Source organism: Sceloporus occidentalis, unplaced genomic scaffold (assembly GCF_023333645.1).
Source record: "Sceloporus occidentalis isolate IW3139 unplaced genomic scaffold, rSceOcc1.0.p SCAF_6, whole genome shotgun sequence".
Classification (NCBI taxonomy): domain Eukaryota; kingdom Metazoa; phylum Chordata; class Lepidosauria; order Squamata; family Phrynosomatidae; genus Sceloporus; species Sceloporus occidentalis.
In genome coordinates this window covers 74,040,492-74,060,033 of record NW_028316986.1, presented here as the reverse complement: position 1 = coordinate 74,060,033, position 19,542 = coordinate 74,040,492, and the positions used below count along the sequence as shown (strand labels likewise).

Sequence of the window (19,542 nt, the reverse complement as noted above, 5' to 3'; positions counted from 1 at the left end):
CTCCAGATCCCTTACTTCCAGAAAAGGGCGCAGCTGGCATATCAGCCGAAGCTGATAACAGGCACTCCTGACTGTCGCATTTACCTGGTTTGACACCAGGAGCGACGGGTCAAGGAGCACCCCCAGACTGCGAATGCAGTCCTTGACGGAGAGTGTGACCCCGTCCAGGACCAGAGGTTGCAACCCAATTCTTGGTTTCGGGGCCACTACCATGAGCACATAATAGTAGACCACAAACAATAAATTTGTTTAGAGTGGCATATGTAAGCCCTGCAGTTTTATCTGGTTCAGCCTCCACAAAAGGGTCTGAATTAGCTGTGCTATTTTTAAAAAATTGAGTTTTCTAAGAATGGAAAAGAAAGAGAATGTACTTGGTGAAAATATGAAAGAACAGCATTTTGATACTATTGTGGTAATGTGGCTTTAAACACCTAATATGGAAGCATACTAATGTCATGGCACAAAGGATAGTAAGAGAAAAAACAAGGACATGCTTCCGTTATTCTCTTGGTCCCAACAAGATGATTCATGGCAATCTAACAAGATGTTTATGTGAATATAGACGTCTCTGACTCGTTACATATGAGTCCCAGGCATATTAGTGTCCTTGCAGTGTTTTAGATTCCAAGTCATCTAGTATATCCAGTAGTCAGGACTTATAGGAGTTTTATTTCCTCCTCCACCACCAGCACCACCCCCAAGCTGGGAAAAGTAGCTTTCCTACTTTTGCTATAAATTATGCACAGAAACATGGCTGTAATAAGTTGATCTTCACTAGAATGTGAATTGTAATTTGGATTCACAGATAGTCCTTTGGAAGTACTTTGCAGTGTATATGCTATGTCATAATGTATATTCCTCCATGGCAGGGGGCTGGACTTGATGACTCTTGAGGTCTCTTCCAACTCTACAATTCTATAATTATCTTACACTGTTTTTAATAAATCTGATTTGAGGGGGCATGAGAAGAAAGGATCAGCAAAGGGAAATATGAAAATATGACACTCTCTGCACTTTTTATCCCTCAGCACCGTGCCACAAGACAAGCAGCTCCATCATGCAATACAAATCAAAAGAATCTCAGTACTTGCTCCTAGTCTTTCTGTACATGAACTGGATGCTTCACAGTACAGTGGGCCCTTGGAGTCCTCTGGGGTTTGGTTCCAGGACACCCCCTCCCCATGGATGCTCAAATCTCATTAAATACAATGGCATGGTGGAAATAATGTCCCTAATATAAAATAACAAAATCACAGTTTGCTTTTTGGAATTTATTTTTTGTTTTAAATATTTCCAAGCTGTGAAATATGGATATGGGGGGCTGACTTTACTCCCAAACAGTTGAAGCTGCATGTCCTGGTAAATCAGCATTGTATCCTCCTCTTACTTCCTCCTCTTTGGTCCTTTAGTGTAATCCTGTCCAAAATGAAAACAAAAGATGGGTGTTTATTTCAAATAGGATAAACTGTGCCATTCTCTCAGCACTTCAGGAAATAAAAGTGCTCTTTTCTCAGCTGTTAATTTAAATTACCTTCCACCCTGCAGCAGGACCTGTGTACAGATTTGAACATTATCAATCTTGCTCATTCTTAAGCTATTTTCACACACAAAAATAGTGACACAAATACTATGTGGCAAGCATTTTGTTTTTGTAATGTACGAGCCAACCTTGCTCTGTTGCTTACCGTTAACACTTCTGTAAAACCCATTGTTTCATTGAATGTACTCTTGTCGGAACTGGTATATAGTTTTAGGCTCATGACTTCAAACTTGGCAGATGAAATAATGCAGAGAAAATAGATTGCCGAAGACATTTATGAGGCCTAAACAGTATAATGGGTTCAGTGCATGTTATCACTTTATATCTTGCCCATTTCCCTATCACATAATGCAATTACACATTTTACCAGAATAGAAGAAGATGGTTAGAATGTGTGTGTGTGTGTGTGTGGGGGGATCATCATTTTCTTCAAAATGTTTTGAATTCTGTTAGTACTGTATTTGAACTTTCAGTGCCCATTATTCTTTGAAGGGGAAATACTTGTAGCTCAGCATAGGCCACTAGTGCACAAAGAGGAATTATATGTGACACAGGGAAGTAATCATGAAAGACTGGAAGAGATTTAAAAGGGTTGAGGAAGCTGTGTTGCTGCCCCAAGACATGCAGCAACTTAAAATGAAGCCCTAGTCCATCCCTCCCCGTTGGGCATCACTTCAAAAGCCTTCCTGCAATCTTTAGATATTAAGTCTTCATCTGCCCTTCATGGTGCAGGCTGAAGCTCAGAGAGAAAAATACTTCAAAGGGGACAGCAGAGAAACTCTGAAAATGGACTGGACAGTTGTGGTTTTCTCACTTGACTTCATTTAGCCTGCAACACTATTATTGTTATTGTTATTGTTATTATTATTATTGTTATTATTAATATTAATACTATTACTATTATAAATTACTGTTATTACTACTACTATTGGGCAGTGACTGCAGGATAGTAGTGTACCAATATCCAATTGTGGACCTCTCTTGGTTTTTTTCCTCCTCCTCCTCCTCCTCCTCCTCCTCCTCCTCTTCTTCTTCTTCTTCTTCTTCTTCTTCTTCTTCTTCTTCTTCTTCTTCTTCATGCTTGTACTGAACCTTCCTTCATCCAATGATCTGGTTCAGCCTTTGGCCCTGTGTCATGACTGGGAAAGCTGTTCAAATGCATAAGACACTCTTTCTTTTAGCACTCAATAGCATTAGAATGCCATATATTCCCTACCTTAGGAACATAACACAAAACTGCTGGTCCAGAGTGGTCTGCTTATTTTGTTTATTTGGATGCGCAGTGGTACTTTCTTCCCCATTCTTTTTACAGCAGTTATGCTGGTGTATCCAGGTGTTATATCTACATAAGCCACCTACAATATATTCACCCACATTTTGCAGTAGTTCATAAAAATGGGCTTATATTATTTATTTAATGTCCTTACATCCCACTCTTGATTCAGTGGGGCATTCAAAACAACTTATTGAAAAAGTAAGAAACATGTAACTTTCCAAATCTGTAGAATAGCAAAGCATCACCATTAAAGTTTCTTTAAAAGATGAGTCTCCAGAATGAAAAATCTTTTTTTTAAAAAAGGACTGAACATATAAATTTTTTCACTTGGTACTATAAAGTCATCAAACTAAGCAAGTATGAGCACCCATGAGAACATTCTGTAACTATGATGCCACAGTGGCTGTCATCTCTCTGTGGTCTGAAGAGGGGGGCGTAGAAAGTTTTTTTTAAAATTTATCTTTATTAATTTTCTCATTTATTACTCATTTTAATATCTCATTTTAATAAATGAGTTTTTCAAGGATGGTCTTAATATCCAGGCAGGCATGCTGGAAGATAAGTGTCATAGGGTACTCAGGTCAAACCTCAAACTGAATTGTCCCTGTAAATAGAGCAGGGACCAGAATAATTATTTCCAAATTGATTTTTTGTGTTCTGATCATTTGGTTCCAACCCAATAATCTATCTACTATGGTTTCAAGATTTCTATTCACATTGCAAAGGCAGATGCTTGTACAGTGCATTACAGTAGTCAAAACAATATGTACCATGATATGGATAATAGTTCCTAAACCAGAGATGGGAACAGATGGCAAATGTTCTGTGCCACAAGTGCCTCTTGAACTTCCACAGGTAGGGTTTATCCTTTATTCAGGGATAGTTGTATTATGAATGAATGAAATTTTATTTCTAGACCGCTATTCCTTGTAGATCACTTATTATATAACTGTATTAGTTATGTAGCAAAATACAACAAAGTCCACAAAAGAGTGATACCTTTACTGGTCAGTCAAGATGTAGAACATACATCATGCAAGCTTTTGAAGCTTGATTGGCATCTGTTGAAAATCTTACAGGAGACAAAGGGTGACAATGTTAACAGTCACAGTCCTACATTTTGTCTCAGACGTTACTCTTTTGTCAATTAAGATGATGTTCAGGGATCTCAATTCAGACTGAGGCCATTTCCTTTTACCTTGCAACTCTATAAGCTGTACAGTTATCCTGAACTCATAAGGGGGAGAATAGTCCCATTTCATAAGCAGTCTGAAACACTACTCTCTATGTTTATATTGTGAATTTTAAATTATGGATTTTAAATGTAGATTGTTTTAATATGTGTACATCTTATTTGTCATTGAAATTGATGTTTGTTTTAACTTACCTTTTTGACTGATATTGTTTGTCTGTTAAATGTTGTTGTTCCCTGCCTAGGCTGTAGGGGAGAAGCTGTTGTTGTTGTTGTTGTTGTTGTTGTTGTATGAATCTGGCTAAATAATAATAATAATAATGACAACAAAAATATCTGTACTATGACTATTTAGTTGTAAAGTGAAATTTGATCATATAATGTAGAGACTGTCAAGGTTGTGTTGAAGTGTGGCATATGAGAGTTCACCTGAGGAAGAAGTCTTACATAACTGGTAAAATGTTTTGGTGTTACATTTCATCCACAGTTGTGTATGGTTTATTTTAGTAATTTTGCTTTAGATTCCCCCCTCCTCCAATATTTCTACATGAATTGCACTTTAAAAACTTTCTAATCTCACATACAGCCTATTTGAACAATCTTGTTTACTGAGCAGGCAACAGGTATCCTTTGTTTTTAACTTCTTGCAGAGGGGAGGGGGATGCCAGAAGTAGATAAAGAGGGTAAGATGCAAAAGATGGAGTGATGCAAAGAATGAGAAGCTCTTTGTGATGATGACCTTTAGTGAAGAGAGAGAATGGAGAGCTAGAGGTATGGTCAGATTATTCCAGGTCCCTTCACAATTCAGAAATATTTATCTCTACAATTTCTTACTATTGCCATTCTAAGAGTTCTTCAGTAACTTTTTACTTGGGCATATATGTATCTTCACCTGCGCAGAATCCATCATTCAAACATCTCTAAAATGATAGAGATACGTTTTAAAACTTTTATTTCTCTTTTGCATCCTAAATATATCATTTCCTTCCTATTTGACAGTGTATTATCCACAAAATTACACTCATAACATTTCTATTGGTAATGTTGGGTAATATCATACATTGGGAGACATGAGTGTATCATGTATCTACATTTCCATAACTAGATGCCCCAATGCTACTCCAAAAAGCCTGACCATGTAAATAACATAGCCCTCTTCTCAATGTGGCCATTTTTGGATTGCCCAAATGGTAGGATGAGTAGGGACCCATCTAGCTATTTTATTTTATTGTGACATGCATCTAAAGAGAATTCCAGGGATTCTTGCAAGCTCTCTGCAGATGATTTCCTTACAGTGTGCCCTGCTACAGAAAAATAGCTCTCCAATAATACAGTCATGTTTGCATTCAGGAGCTATGCTGCTTATAAGGTGAGTTTGCTAGGGGTTTCAGTCATTGTCTTATTGGAACAGAATTCTGATTTACGCAGTGATCATAAAAATGAGTTGCCATGGCATAAGTTCACTAATTTACAACTAGGATGCCAGATATTGTATGTTCTTTCTGTGTAACATTTACACATAATCATAATGTCTCATCTGTCAGTGGTGGTCTCAGATTTGATTCCAAGGACTTCTAGTTTAATTTTGCTGTGCTGTGGGACTTCATGCTGGAACTCACAGCCATAGAATCTTGTCATCAGAAGAACACGCCTAGATGATGTTTTATGTAATGTGGAAGAAGATAGTGCTCTAGTGGAGGGAATATAGGAGGTAAATGTTCTTGTCATGTTTAAATCACTTCTTTGTCATGGTTAAATCTCTTCTGGCCTGGGCGGGAGTGAAAAGGCTGGCCCATCTCCATCAGGGCTAGCCTCAAGAAGAAGAATGTATTTTTATTTTTTATTTTTTATGTATTTTATTTTTATGTATTTTTATTGCTGTAACCCACCCGGTTTCCTTGTGATTGGGCTGGCTATAAATAAATAAATAAATAAATAAATAAATAAATAAATAAATAAATAAATAAATAAATAAATATTATTTCTGCTGTGATTTAGATTGACTGTAACTGTTCCCCTCTGAAAGGACATGACACCTATTAAGTTAGTCTACCCAAGGAGGCTATAAAAGTTGATGTGGTTTGGCACACAATGGGGTTTTCTTGTATAGTCCAGAATCCAGACACTAGTCCCAGTTACAGTTGGCCCACCACATTTGTGGCTTAGACTTCTGCGGATCTGGTTATTTATGGATTTGATTGATATAGTGTCTCTAGGGATCTCTTGGTCCTCCAGAGAAATTCTGCTGGAAGTTGTCCATATTGCTGTGATGAGGGACCTAGAGATTCCTAGAGAAAACACTTCTCTGAGCATTTGTCAGTCCTCCAGCATGATACCATGGTCAAATCCTGGCAGATGTTGAACAAAGAGTTCTGTTGGAGGACCTAGAGATTCCTAGAGAGGTGTTCTCTCAGGTCATAGAAAGTAATGCTTTTTTATTTACAATTTTTCCACTTTGGGGGTCCTGTGCTCCTAACCGCAGCAAATGTACTCTAGATGATTAAATTAGAGCAATTTGCCTAAGTGTTGACTTAATTGATTAATTAATTCATTGATCGATTCACTGGTTCTACTCTAGTTATGGCCATAATGGAATTTGAGTCACAGGTGCAATCTTTGGAAGTCCATGTTTGTTTGCCTCCTTAGTCAGATGTTTTGAGGGTGGTTAAGATAGAGTGCTTTTTCGATTGTGGTAGCCTGCCTTTTGTATCTCTTTATATGGACATTTGACTGACATCCATGCTTAATTTTCACAGGCAGGTTAAGAACTTCTTATTTAAGCAGCCATTTGGTTGATTTTTAAATTATATTGTGACATTGTGTTGATGTTGGTGTTATGGAGTTTTATGCTGTTTGTTTTTAATTGTGCTTTATATGTATTTAAATTGTTTTAATAGCAATATTGCATAGTCATTTTTTAAATGTTTGTACTGTACATTTTAGCTATTTTAAAAATGTTTTGTAAGCCGCCTTGGGTCACTTGGTGGAAGAAAGAATGATGTATAAATTGAATAAATTAAAAAAAAATCTTTTTGGCTAGGACAATGACTGTCTGTACTCGGGCTTTTTAAGGATCTGCATTTTGCTCCATGTAGACTCCATTTGAATTTCTGTTTCTATTAGCTCTTTTAAGTTTAAACAATTGTGTATTTTATTGTATTATGGTGAGAAATATTTATTGGAAGTCCCTTTTGTTTTGATTTTTAGCTCTTCTCTTTTTTTAGTGGATTTTAATGCATTTAACTGTTTCCTAATCTGTGCAGTGCCTTTGTCTGTGAGGCATTTAAGAATGTAAGAAGCAAAATAACAATAAATAATATAACATTTCAATATTAATGTTACAGATTTCCTTTGTTAACATTAGCCCTTGGTTACTTTATGAATATGTTGTTGCCCCCCCCCCCCCCCCACAATTCCTCTCCTTTCAAGGAAAAGAGATCTGTAAATTAGTCATGTGTGCATGTAGTTCTTTCAAATAAGTTTTTATTGAAGCCTCTTTATTTACAGATGCAAGTAAGCAACCTGAGTTTTTATACTTTGCTTGACAAAGTATATGGCTGTGACTGTAAAGCAAGATTGGGGGTGAAAGAAGACTTCCCCTTCACTATACAGTTGAGAATTTCAAATGGAAGGTCATATGACTGACACATTTGTCCCCTAAAAAGAGAGTGTACAATTCTTTCTTTAGTACTCTGTATTTTTAAACTGCCTGAATGTGAGTCTTAGCCAGAAGTAAGATGAGAGCTGTGGCTGTCCAACAGAAATAGTACTGTTGTGTCATCATGGAATTTATAAGCTACTAGCAACAGAATACTAAGGAAAAGCAACTTATTTAAGTTTATGCTGGGTTTTTGGTAAGCTTTTAAAGTGTAACCAAAAATTGTATGCACCTGTCTGACTAGTCCCAAAGTGGACATGGTATGAATATCCTGCTTCAAGCTTTTTGAGCAAATTGATGTCTAGGCACTTTGTTACAGAATTATTTTTTCTATATGGGATGTGCTTTGGTTTGGATTGTGCAGGATAACCTGTAGCAGTTGAATGACACATGTCTTTGGGGACATAATTTTGTCAGATTAGTTAGGATCTTTTAATGCTAATTCTGAGTATTGTGACAGTTCTACTATAAAAAAGTAAGAAGTTGTATACAGACAGATTGTAGTAAAATGCATGTGTAGATTTGTGTCTCTTTAGAGTGCATGCCAATACACATGAGCAACCTTAACTTTGTTTTAAAGATCTGGTGTCTTTAGTGTCTTTAGGCCCTATCCAAAAATACTAAATTCAGATATGAACCTCCTTTGTAAAGAGTGTATATGATACATCATACAACCTGCTTTGTAAAGAGAGTATATGATACCTGCTTTTTTCTGTAGTCTTGTATTTGTTGCCTACATTTGAATCAAGGGGAAGTGTAGATTAGACTTTTGGTGCTGTGCAGAATTATGGCAACTTGGTAACTCTATCACTTGCCTGCACTATACTTACTGGCTATGTAGACTATTTTGTATCTCATGATCAAATTATTGTAGACTATTATTTTCGTTTAGCTGACATGTGGCAATTGTGTTATTTGTAGGCCACATGCTTCCCTGCTGGGACTCCAACATTTGGGATCTTCCCAAAAGCTCAGCCTCCCTCAATTATGCTATTTTGGCAAACAAACTCACCCAGGGTGGGTTTGATCAAATAATGCTGGTTCAGGTCTCCCTTATGAAAGAGCAAACAAGACAAAACTCAGAGCCTTTCCCACACCACCCCACTCAAAGAAACTTCTACTTGGAGTCATGCAAATCATCCAGAATTATGGCTACAGCAGTGCAGTGCAGATCTTTGGAGGAGGCTGGGATGGCACAGTGAGGCCCTCAAGCCCCAAGATGTCGAGGTCCTCACTTTGCCATCCCAGCCTCCTCTAAAGATCTGCACTGTACAGCTGCAGCCACAGTTCTGGGTGATAAGTAATGTTGCACCCACCCCAGTCTAAATAATAGCATTTACTTTTATGCAAGACTTGAAAGATACGTGTGGGTTGGGTGCCCCCCCCCCCCCAATCCAGTTTAGGAGAGAAGTGGAGTGCAAGATGGATTTCACAGTACTTCACTATCATGAACAGTTAGAGCAGGGGTAGGCAACCTTTTTGAGCCGGGGGCCGGGTTGCTGTCCCTCAGACAACTGGGGGGGCCGAACTCAAAATGGCGCCCCGAGTGGCACGGAAGCTGCGGCGGGGGCGGCAATCGGTGGTACGACCGGGCTGGGGCCGGTCCCAAGGCCTCGCCGGGCCAGATTCGGCCTGCGGGCCGTAGGTTGCTGACCCCTGAGTTAGAGTATGTCAAATATTTCTGATAACCAGCTCTAATATAATCCAGTTTGTCTTGGAAACTGCTAGCCATCACCAGGTTGGTTTTGCCAAACATTAAATTGCCTTGAGTATTGCTTAAATAAATACCTAAAGGTACCAGGTCCTGTCTGATCTGAGCTAAGCCTGGTCATCCCTGGTTAGTACTCAGATGGGAGGCCACCAGTAAGTACCTGGAGCTTTAGGTTATATTTTAGAGGAAGGAAAACATATCTTGAGTATTCCTTGCCTATGAAAATCCTATGAAACTCATGGGGTCACCATATTCAACAGGCAATTTGAAGGCACATGCACACATTGCTTAAATATCAGCTAAGAAGCTTGCTGCTGGCAAAAAAGTTTAAAATAATTCTGTAAAAAAATAAACATGTGTTACTTATGATAGAATAGTTGCCTTTAATTCCAACACTGATCACATTCTTTAATTGTATTTGAAGTTTAATTTAGCTTCTAATTGGAAAAAGTGTGGTTGTTTTTAAGAGAGAAAACCCTCTGAAATGGTTCATGAATTTTAAATGCTCAGCATATCTATATAGCTATGATCTTTGGAATAGCGGTATATAAATAAAACAAATTATTATTATTATTATTAATTACACCTTGCTATCAGACATGTTCCTGGCTAAATATTGCAGTTGGAGTGTTGACAAGGATACATCTTGAGTAGCACTTCTTTTTTGTTTTGTTTCCTTAAAAAAAAAAGTCTCATTTTTACACAATTTTGATAAGAGTTTGCCATAGGAATATCTACTATATATATGAGGTTTCTGTCTTTTGATCTTAAATTCTGTTTACTTTGTACTTCTCATGCATCGTCCCATTTAAGGAGAAAGGTGGGATATAAGTACAATAATAAACAGATAAATTCATACATAAATAAATGCATAAACAAATGGTAATCATTATGATGGTTATTAAGTTCGAGTGTTGTATGTCAAACATTCCCACCAAATAGAAAGAGAAAACTTTGAAATTGCACACTCAAATCCACTCAACTTGGAAACAGTTTATTGTGGTTCTAATGTACTGTTCGTTTACCTTTTGGTTGAGGTACTGACATAATAGAATGATTGAAGTACTGACATAATAGTCTGCCTGCTTCCATGGGCATGTTCTTTTCACTGCCTCCTTAAAACATAGCTTTTTAGGGAAGTCTTTGAGCATGGCTGAGCACTTCTCAATTGTTCTCTATTTTTTCCAGGCCAGGAAAACAAGGGCCAAGCCCATGCTTTCCTGGCTTCGGTGCTTACCCTGGTTGATCCCTGGGTCGGCACGGGGCTGGGTCAGGTATTCACACATGCGTTCCCATGCCAACCTGGGACCAGAGCACAGTTCCTTACCTTTGCTAGCCATTGAGCCAACTGAGAAGTCCCCCCCCCCCCATTTGCCCTGTCTGATGCAGAAATGGGGCACCTGGCTACACCCACATGGCCAGACGCCTTGTTTCCATGTCGGATGGGGTAACTGGGGGGCTTTTTGATTGGATTAATAGCCAGCAAAGTAAGGAGCACAGGCAAGGAGATTGTCTGAATGGCTTGTTTTGCCACAGAATTTCTTAGAAACTCGGTGCAAAACCAGGGATATTTTATCATTGTGGTAAAGACTCTGGGGTCAGACTGTGCCTGGGCAGGCAGACTTGGATCTGATTCTGCCCAGGGAGTTTTGGCCTGTGTTGTTTAAACTAGATGACATGAAGCAAGGGGTGAAGCCAGACCTTTTGGTCCATGCAGACAACCCCTTTAGTCCCTTTTTACAACATTGCTTTTTTTGGGTGGAGGGATACTTAAACTGAAGTCTGCTTGCTTTAATTATGGGTTTATTAGTAATGGTTTTATCATACTGTAGATCTGCATTTCAAGGCTTGGGTATGAATCTACAGGAACAGGTGCTGATTTCAAACTTCGAAGTTTAACACTGGCACTTTGAATTAAGGCCAGAAATGAATTTTGTTGTCGTCGTTGTGTGCCCCCAAATCATTTTTGACTTATGGTGACCCTAAGTCCATCCTATCATAGGGTTTTCTTGGCAAGTTTCTTTAGAGTGGGTTTGCCATTGCCATCCTCTGAGGCTGAGAGAGTGTGACTTGCCCATGGTCACCCAGTGGGTTTTTAGGAGCCTGTAAATACTAGTGATTTTGTAGCACCTTTGAGACTAACTGAAATAAGGAAGTTAGGAGCATGAGCTTTTATAGATTTCAGTCTACTTCGTCAGGGTGCAGATATTTTAAAGAAATAAATGGATAAATCCACATATGAAAATGTCATGCTTGAAGTTAACATAGCTACAGTTACTGAATATTGGTTGAAAGCTGTTAGACTGGCCTGTGGTTTATAGTAAGCAGCAAAGTCTGTTGGATCTTCCTGTGCACAACAATATTTCTTCAATGGGTTTTGAGGAGAACCATCAGCATTATTTCAATAAATCTGATACCAGAGAGAAGAAGAAAAATGTATAAATAAGCTCTAAAATCTTAGTACTGGAGACTTGTAACAGGCAACAGACTCTTAGCACAGAGACTTCTATTTTTTTTTTAATGTTGCAGATATGAATATCTGGCTGAAACATTGGCTATTGCTATGGAGAATTATAGTTGTGAGAATAATTTTCTAGTAAATCTCTGTGAGTGTGTTTATAGCACATGTTGGTATATAGTTCATACAGTAAAACATTATTGAATTCAACAAGAAGCTTTGAGTCGTTCTCATTTATGTCAGGTGTAAGGCTTAAGCCAGTTATGTTAATTTAAACTGAATAATAAAAATGATGCTTACAGACCTTATAGATAGTTGTTTAAAGCAGCTTCCTCTCAGAACATGATTTGATTCCTTAATATCAGGTAGTCTTTTAGAAAATCTTCATTGTTCTTTTGTACTCATTGCTTACAGTAGATGACAATGCCATAGAGATATCTGAACTTTAAGACATTGTATGGACATTAGGTAATTGTAAGTTGTAATAAATAAATAAAATTATACAGTCAACCCTCCACATTTGCAGCGTTGACTTAAGTGGTTTTCATTATTTGCGGATTTAATTAATATGTTCACTCTAAGAATCCCTCGGTCCTCCAGAGAAATTCTGCTGGAAATTGACCATAAAGTTGTGCTGGAGGATCTAGACATTACTAGAGAAAACACTTCTCTGGGCATTTGTAGGTCCTTCAGCATGATTCTATGGTCAACTTTTGGCAGATGTTGACCAAAGAGTTACACTGGAGTACCTAGAGTTTCCTAGAGAGGTGGTATCTTAGGTTAAAAAACAGTGTTTTTCTATTTGCAGGTTTTCCACTTTCATGGAGGTCATGTGCCCCAACCCCAGTGAATGTGGAGGGCCCACTTATAGTGTGTTTTTGTACCATTTGATACAAGTCTCTGAGTAGAAAAATCATAAGAGAGCGATACAAAATTCATGAGTTTAATAGTGAAGATAACAGGGAAAAGTTGCTGTCCTTGTGCAGTAAAAACAAAACAAAATAAATAAATAAATAATAAACCTCCAAACATTATCTTGTTAGAAGTGACTGGATTGCTAAAGCTATGAAGTTCAAAAAGAGATTTGGGAACTGTGTAAAATGAGATTTGAGCATCAGTGAATGCTGAGCTATGTAGCCTAAAAATATGCAAAATAAAATTTAATAATAATAAATAATAAAATTTTTATTTATATACCGCCCTTCCATCAGATCAGGGCGGTTTACAGCAATTAAAAATACAACCAACAATAAACATTAAAATCATACAGCAATTACATAAAACATAAAAACAAAAGGCCCCAGGTTAGCCAATCCCGTTGCCAGTGCGGCGGAAGGAGGCCTAAAAGACCTTAGTCAGGGAATGCAATTCCAAACAGGAAGGTCTTTAAATCCCGTCTAAATTGGGCCAGGGAGGTAGCTGAGCGGAGCTCTATGGGCAGCATGTTCCAAAGGGCCGGGGCGGCGATGGAAAATGTCCTCCTGGTGGTGGAGACAAACCTCGCCCCGGGAACCCTAAGTAATTGCTGCCCAGATGTTCTGAGGGTGCGGGGCGGAATGTATGGGGAGAGGCGGTCCTTCAGGTATCCTGGGCCCAAGCCATTTAAATTGATTCAGAGCCCTGATATGAGTAGAATTATCTGTTACTGTGGTAGGCTATTTCATCTTTTCCTACGGCTAAATCTGGGACTGGAAGTGTATTGCAAATATGAGGACATTTTAAGCAAAACATTCCTATTTGCTTAGTTTCAATACCCATAAAGTTATCATGCAGAATACAAGTTGACATTTCGCCTTCAATACATCTTCAAAATGAATACAAGCACAAACGTATACAGCTGATTATTTGTAATTTTGAGATCTGTTAACATGACCAAATAATGTATAGCACATGTGTATAGAAGTGTGCATATTAAAGTTAAAGCAGCTGCCTGTGACATGTAAATTCCAAATGGCTACACATGGACATGAATAGTAACTTTGAAAAGATGAGCCTGTAGATTTCTGTGACATTTTTCCAAATATGCCATCAGTATCTGTTGCTTGCTTTCACAAATGGAAGCCAGATTCAGCTCCTACTTTGCAGACTTTGACAAGGCTGGTCATAATGTTTCCCTTTTCAGATTCTTGTAACAGAAAGTATGGAAGAGAGCATTTTGTGCAAGAGGCATTCTATTTTTAAATTGTATAGAGAGAGTTGGGATGTATGCTCTTACTGTTGCTTCTTTTATTTCCAACCCCTTTGTGTTGTTGGGAAAATTTGCAAAGGAGCTGTAGCTGTTTGCAGTTGAACACAGTTAATTGGGAATTGTGGCTTATCAAAGCTCCCAGTATCATGGACGTCTGCATGATTGCAGCACCTTTCCAGACATTCCATGTGGAACAAACAGGGATAGAGCATGCACTTATTGCTCACTTTATAGTGGTGTGAAACAACAGCCTGCATTGAACTTCCATTTGATACAGTTCTGTGTTATTGGAAGCATTAGTGTATATAAGATAGGGAAGCATTCATTAAAGAGAGTTGAGAAGAACACTTTCTTGAATTTGGGACAAATGTCATGAGAGTAGAGCGGAATCAGAGGATGTTTCCATTATGCAAATATGTTCCCATTTCATATTTTGTTTAGAATGTGTTAAGCTCTTTTCAGCTATGCTAATATTGTAAACTATGATTCTAATAATCTGCTTCATTTATGCAGGCAGAGGGAGAAGATAGCCTTAAAAAGATGCAGTTGATGGAACTTGCAATTCTCAATGGCACTTATAGAGACGCCAATATCAAATCACGTAAGTACTACAGAACTGTGATCTTCTGCATGTGAGGATGCTTATAAGTTGCTTGTTGTTCTTGTATACCAAATAGAGTAGACAAAATACAGTCTGAATTCTGAATGTAGCCAATGGTCCTTCATTTACTTTGACATTTTGTGGCTGTTGTAGTTTGTTGCTGCCCATACAGAGTATCTTCTATAGATGTGCTTCACTTGTCCTGCCTTACTTTCCAAAGCATGTGTGTTTCCAGTTCATAATTCATAGCAGGTGTGGCATTGTGACACTAGAGCACTTAAAGTGTGATGGTATCATTCAGAGTTAGCAGACTCTGTTAATGAAAGTGGAGGAATTATACATGTTTTCTGTGCATATCTTATCTTGCCTTAATGAAGGTTCCTATTTTCTGGTCTTTTGAGGAGAATTTTCTCCATTTGAGTGACTTCTGAATAACTGTGTTACATTCTATACAACAACAATAATAATAAAGATTTATTTCTAGCCTGCCCAATCACGAAGAATCCAGGCGGGTTACAACAGTAAAATACATCAAATTACAATAGAGTTTTTTAAAAAAATCAAACCCTAGACCTGCCCCCCCATTCCCAATACTAAAAGAGAATTAAACAGTAATAGTATAAAAAAATTAATCAAAAAATAGGCAGAAAGATAGGCGGGGAAGAATAGACAGATGAGGGGACATATATCTCTATATCTGGGGAGTGTGACTAAGTTGGAAAGGCCTGCCGGAAGAGATCCGTCTTAAGTGCTTTCTTAAAAGTGTCAGAGTGGAAATATGACGGATCTCCTCTAGCAGGTCGTTCCATAGTTTTGGAGCAGTAATAGAAAAGGCCCTCTGGGAAACTGATGTTAGCCTAGATTTTTTTTGGCTGTAGTAGATTTCTTCCAGAGGACCTTAGTGTGCGGGACGGACAATAGGAAAGAAGGCGTTCCAAGTACTCTGGGCCCAAGCCATGTAGGGCTTTAAAGGTAATCACCAACACCTTGTACTTTGCCCGGAAACTAATAGGCAGCCAGTGCAGGGACTTCAAGACCGGTGTTATATGGTCATTCCTAGATGATAGCCATGTAGGCAGAGGCTGCTTGTGTGAGTTCTGACTGTGGAATTAGTATCTAGAGGAATGGAAGATCCTCATAGTTTAATACCATCTGGTATCTGTAAATATCTGTTTGTTTGTTTGTTAAAAACATGCTTAAGATAACTAAAACATATTATGTGTGGCTACCTCACTACCTTAAATTCAACTGAGTCCCTGCTGCATCCTGAAGAATTGCAAGCAGAAGCTGCAGATTCACTTTCTAATGTCTGAGCTTCATTGGCTGAGGAATGCAACTCAAGAAAGAAAAAGGGTACAAATGCTGGATTCAGATGCTCCCCACCTTTCTGATAAGCAAGGCAAGGTTTACAATATATGTCCAGAGCTGTGTATGACCTTTCTACCGCAAGCAACAGGGTGGCCTGGGGAGTGAGAGAACCGTCCTTGAGGACCGAGCCCAAGCTGTGGACAATTTGACGCTAGGTCACCATATCACTGGAGAAAATCAGATCACATTTCCTTCTGCATCTTCTTTTCCTTTCTATACTTGAACTTTCTGTGGTGGCTGCTGCTATCCAGATTACCATTCTGTGGAAGGATGGCTACCTATTCAATTCATATTGGGAACCCCCAGACCAGCAAACACAGGAAAGAAAGGCCTCACACAGAATCTGTTGGATTTACACAATACCCTTCAAACTCTCACCACTGAACACGGTGGCACTCAAGTTTCTATTCTAAAACTACTGTTTTTCTTTGCAATTGTATTAGTGCACACTCTATACAAATGGTAGTACCCTTTCCATCATAAAGGAACTCTGCATATTCCATCTTTCATTTCATAAATTATCTAAGTGTTCCTTCCATCACTCTGTTTATACCATCCACATATATATACAAAAGGAATGGCATATCCCAGATGTGCAGTGGCAGTTAAGGGCAGTGCAGTTAAGACAAAGTTTAATTGCAACAATTTTTTTACCAGTCAGGCTAGTGGCATGCAAAGTAATCCTAGCTTGATAAAGTGCATATCCTTGTGTTGTAAGGGATCTGACTTTGGTGTGTTTAAATGGATAGGGACTCATTCTACAAGAGGTGAGACAACATCAGCTGCCTTCATCACTAACACTGCCCTACTAGACATTAATGGAGTGGCCAAGTGGTCATCTCAGTATGGTAATCCATCCGTCACTACAAGTTGGACTTCCCTGTATCAGACATAAGCAGCCATATGGTCCTTGGTACATTGATCAGGTCACCATTATAAGCATATTTGCATTTTCTGACACAGTGTTTCGAGGGGTAGGTATATCAACTAGTAGTTGCAGAGAAGAGTCTAGCACAGTGATGGACCCACTCCAGATTCTGGATATCCCACCCAACGATACTTTCCACCTTTGGCAAAAGGAGTGTAGGGGTTACCATGATAAGTTCACTTTGATCTGTTTATGGAAGAGATACTATCCACTCAAGAGACTTTTTCTTCCAAGAAGGGTTGGATGAGACCAATTTAACATACTCAACACCGTTCTATCCGCCCTTCTAGAACTGTCTTCCCCTTTAACTGACAAGAATGATGGGTACAAGACAAAACAACCTCAGACCAACTGTAGACCAGACACACTGAAACTGGCAGGTTCTTGCTCCCATAGATGGGTTACTTACGTTTCAGATCACCTAAGCCCTATCTACTAGAGTAAGTGAGAGGACAACCTGAGCACATGCACTGTCCATCAACTGTAGAAAATTATCACAATACTTCAAGAATTCCTATTATTTACATCATGATCTCCCCCACCCCACCTCACTCCACCGCCAGTTCTTAGTTTTGTTCAGCATGTTTTCATGAACTGTGTGTATTCAGGGTTCTATTCAAACTAAAAGCCTAGCTCTTGCTAACTAGTTAAGATTTCAGTCATGTTTGAAACATGATTAATAAAGCAAATGCTTGGTACTTTGAGGATAAGAATAGTCACCCTGATCAGTAATTGATCAGTTATCTCACATAACAAACCTAAAAAGGACATAATGCAAACAGATTAGTTCATTTTATCAGCTTTGATATACAGATGATCCAGAAAAGTAAGGCTTTCTAGTATATTAATGGGATCAAAAATTGTTCTTAGCCTTTGATCAGGAATACCAAGTGCTTTGGAGGTTCCAAATGTATGTACTGTATTTAAAATACAGCTTTATTAAAAGTTCACAGAGTGAAAACTTGTCCATCCATCCAACCCCACCCCATCCCGTTTTTACACACACACACACACACACACACACACACACAACTTTATTGGTTTTAATGCAAACAATCTAATAATAATAATAATAAGTTATTTTTAAACCACTTTTCCGCAATGATCAAAGCGGTGTACAAATAAAAATTGCAATAACAAAATACAGAATACAGAATAAAAATTGCAATACATAAATAAAACTTTTAATAAAAACATCCCAATTGTACAAATTAAAACCATCACATCAAAACCAAGCCAGCTGAATACGGTCAATAATACAATACATATAGGGGGGAGTCACATGATCTCAAGGGACATCGGGGAAGGCTTACTGAAACAAGAAGGTCTTGAGTCTCTTTTTAAAGAGATCCAGGGAGGTGATGGAGCGGAGCTCGTCGGGAAGGGTGTTCCAGATCCTAGGGGCCGAGATGGAAAAGGCCCTTTGCGAGGTTGACACATATCTCGTTGTCGGGATCCTCAGCAAATTCTTCCCGACTGACCTGAGTGTGCGGGGCGGATTATATGGGGAGAGGCGGTCCTCCAAGTACCCTGGGCCCAAGCCATTTAGGGCTTTATAGGTTATAACCAACACCTTGTATTGTGCCTGGAAGCGAACAGGCAGCCAATGGAGATCTTGCAAAATTGGTGTTATATGGTCGGTCCTGGAGCATCCAGTGACCAACCTAGCTGCCATATTCTGCACTATCTGAAGCTTCCGAGTTTGGTACAAGGGTTCCCCATGTACAGCGCATTGCAGAAATCCAACCGAGAGGTTACCAGAGCATGTACCACTGTTTCAAGGTCCCCCCGGTCTAGGTAGGGTCGCAGCTGGCGTATCAGCTGAAGCTGGTAACAGGTGCTTCTGACCGCCGCATCCACTTGAGAAGTCAACTGGAGCGACGAGTCCAAAAGCACCCCCAAACTGTGAACTGAGTCCTTCAGAGGGAGCGTGACCCCATTCAGGACAGGTGGACAAATTTCACCACCCGGACCAGGAGAGCCTATCACAAGTACTTCCGTTTTCTCTGGATTCAAATTGAGTTTGTTTTTCCTCATCCAGCCCATTACTGACTACAAGCAGGCATTTAGAGGAGAGATGCCATCCCTAGTCACTGCATCAGTCGGAGACACAGAGAAGCATATTTGGATGTCATCAGCGTACTGATAACACTGCGCCCCGTGTTTCCGGATGATCTCTCCCAGCGGTTTCATGTAAATGTTGAATAGCATGGGGGACAGAATGGCTCCTTGAGGGACACCAGATGTAAGTTCCCTCTTATCAGAGCAGGAGTCCCCCAGCTGCACCATCTGGAATCTACCCGAGAGGTAGGAACGGAACCACTGGAGCGCAGTGCCTCCGATACCTAATTCCCCCAGGCGTTCCAGAAGGATACCATGGTCAATGGTATCAAAAGCTGCTGAGATGTCCAAAAGCACTAACAGGGACACGCTTCCCCTGTCCATGCCCAGACGGAGATCATCGACCAAGGCGACCATGGCAGTCTCAACTCCATAGCCCGCCCAAAAGCCAGTTTGAAATGGGTCTAGAAAATCTGTTTCTTCCAAGATCCCTTGAAGCTGGAAAGCAATTGCTCTCTCGATCACCTTTCCCAAAAAAGGCAGCAGCGACACAGGCCGATA

The 19,542-nt window shown here is 39.3% G+C and overlaps 1 protein-coding gene across 5 annotated transcripts in view; it reads left to right on the top strand.

Moving 5' to 3' along the window:
• Window positions 1-19,542, top strand: part of QKI (QKI, KH domain containing RNA binding) — a 165,447-nt gene that overhangs the window by 122,219 nt on the left and 23,686 nt on the right. For all 5 annotated transcript variants that reach the window (XM_089530066.1, XM_089530065.1, XM_089530063.1 and 2 more), the window contains exon 5: window positions 14,537-14,624. In XM_089530066.1, coding sequence (XP_089386192.1) covers window positions 14,537-14,624 — 88 coding nt within the window. The remainder of the gene's footprint in view (window positions 1-14,536; window positions 14,625-19,542) is intronic.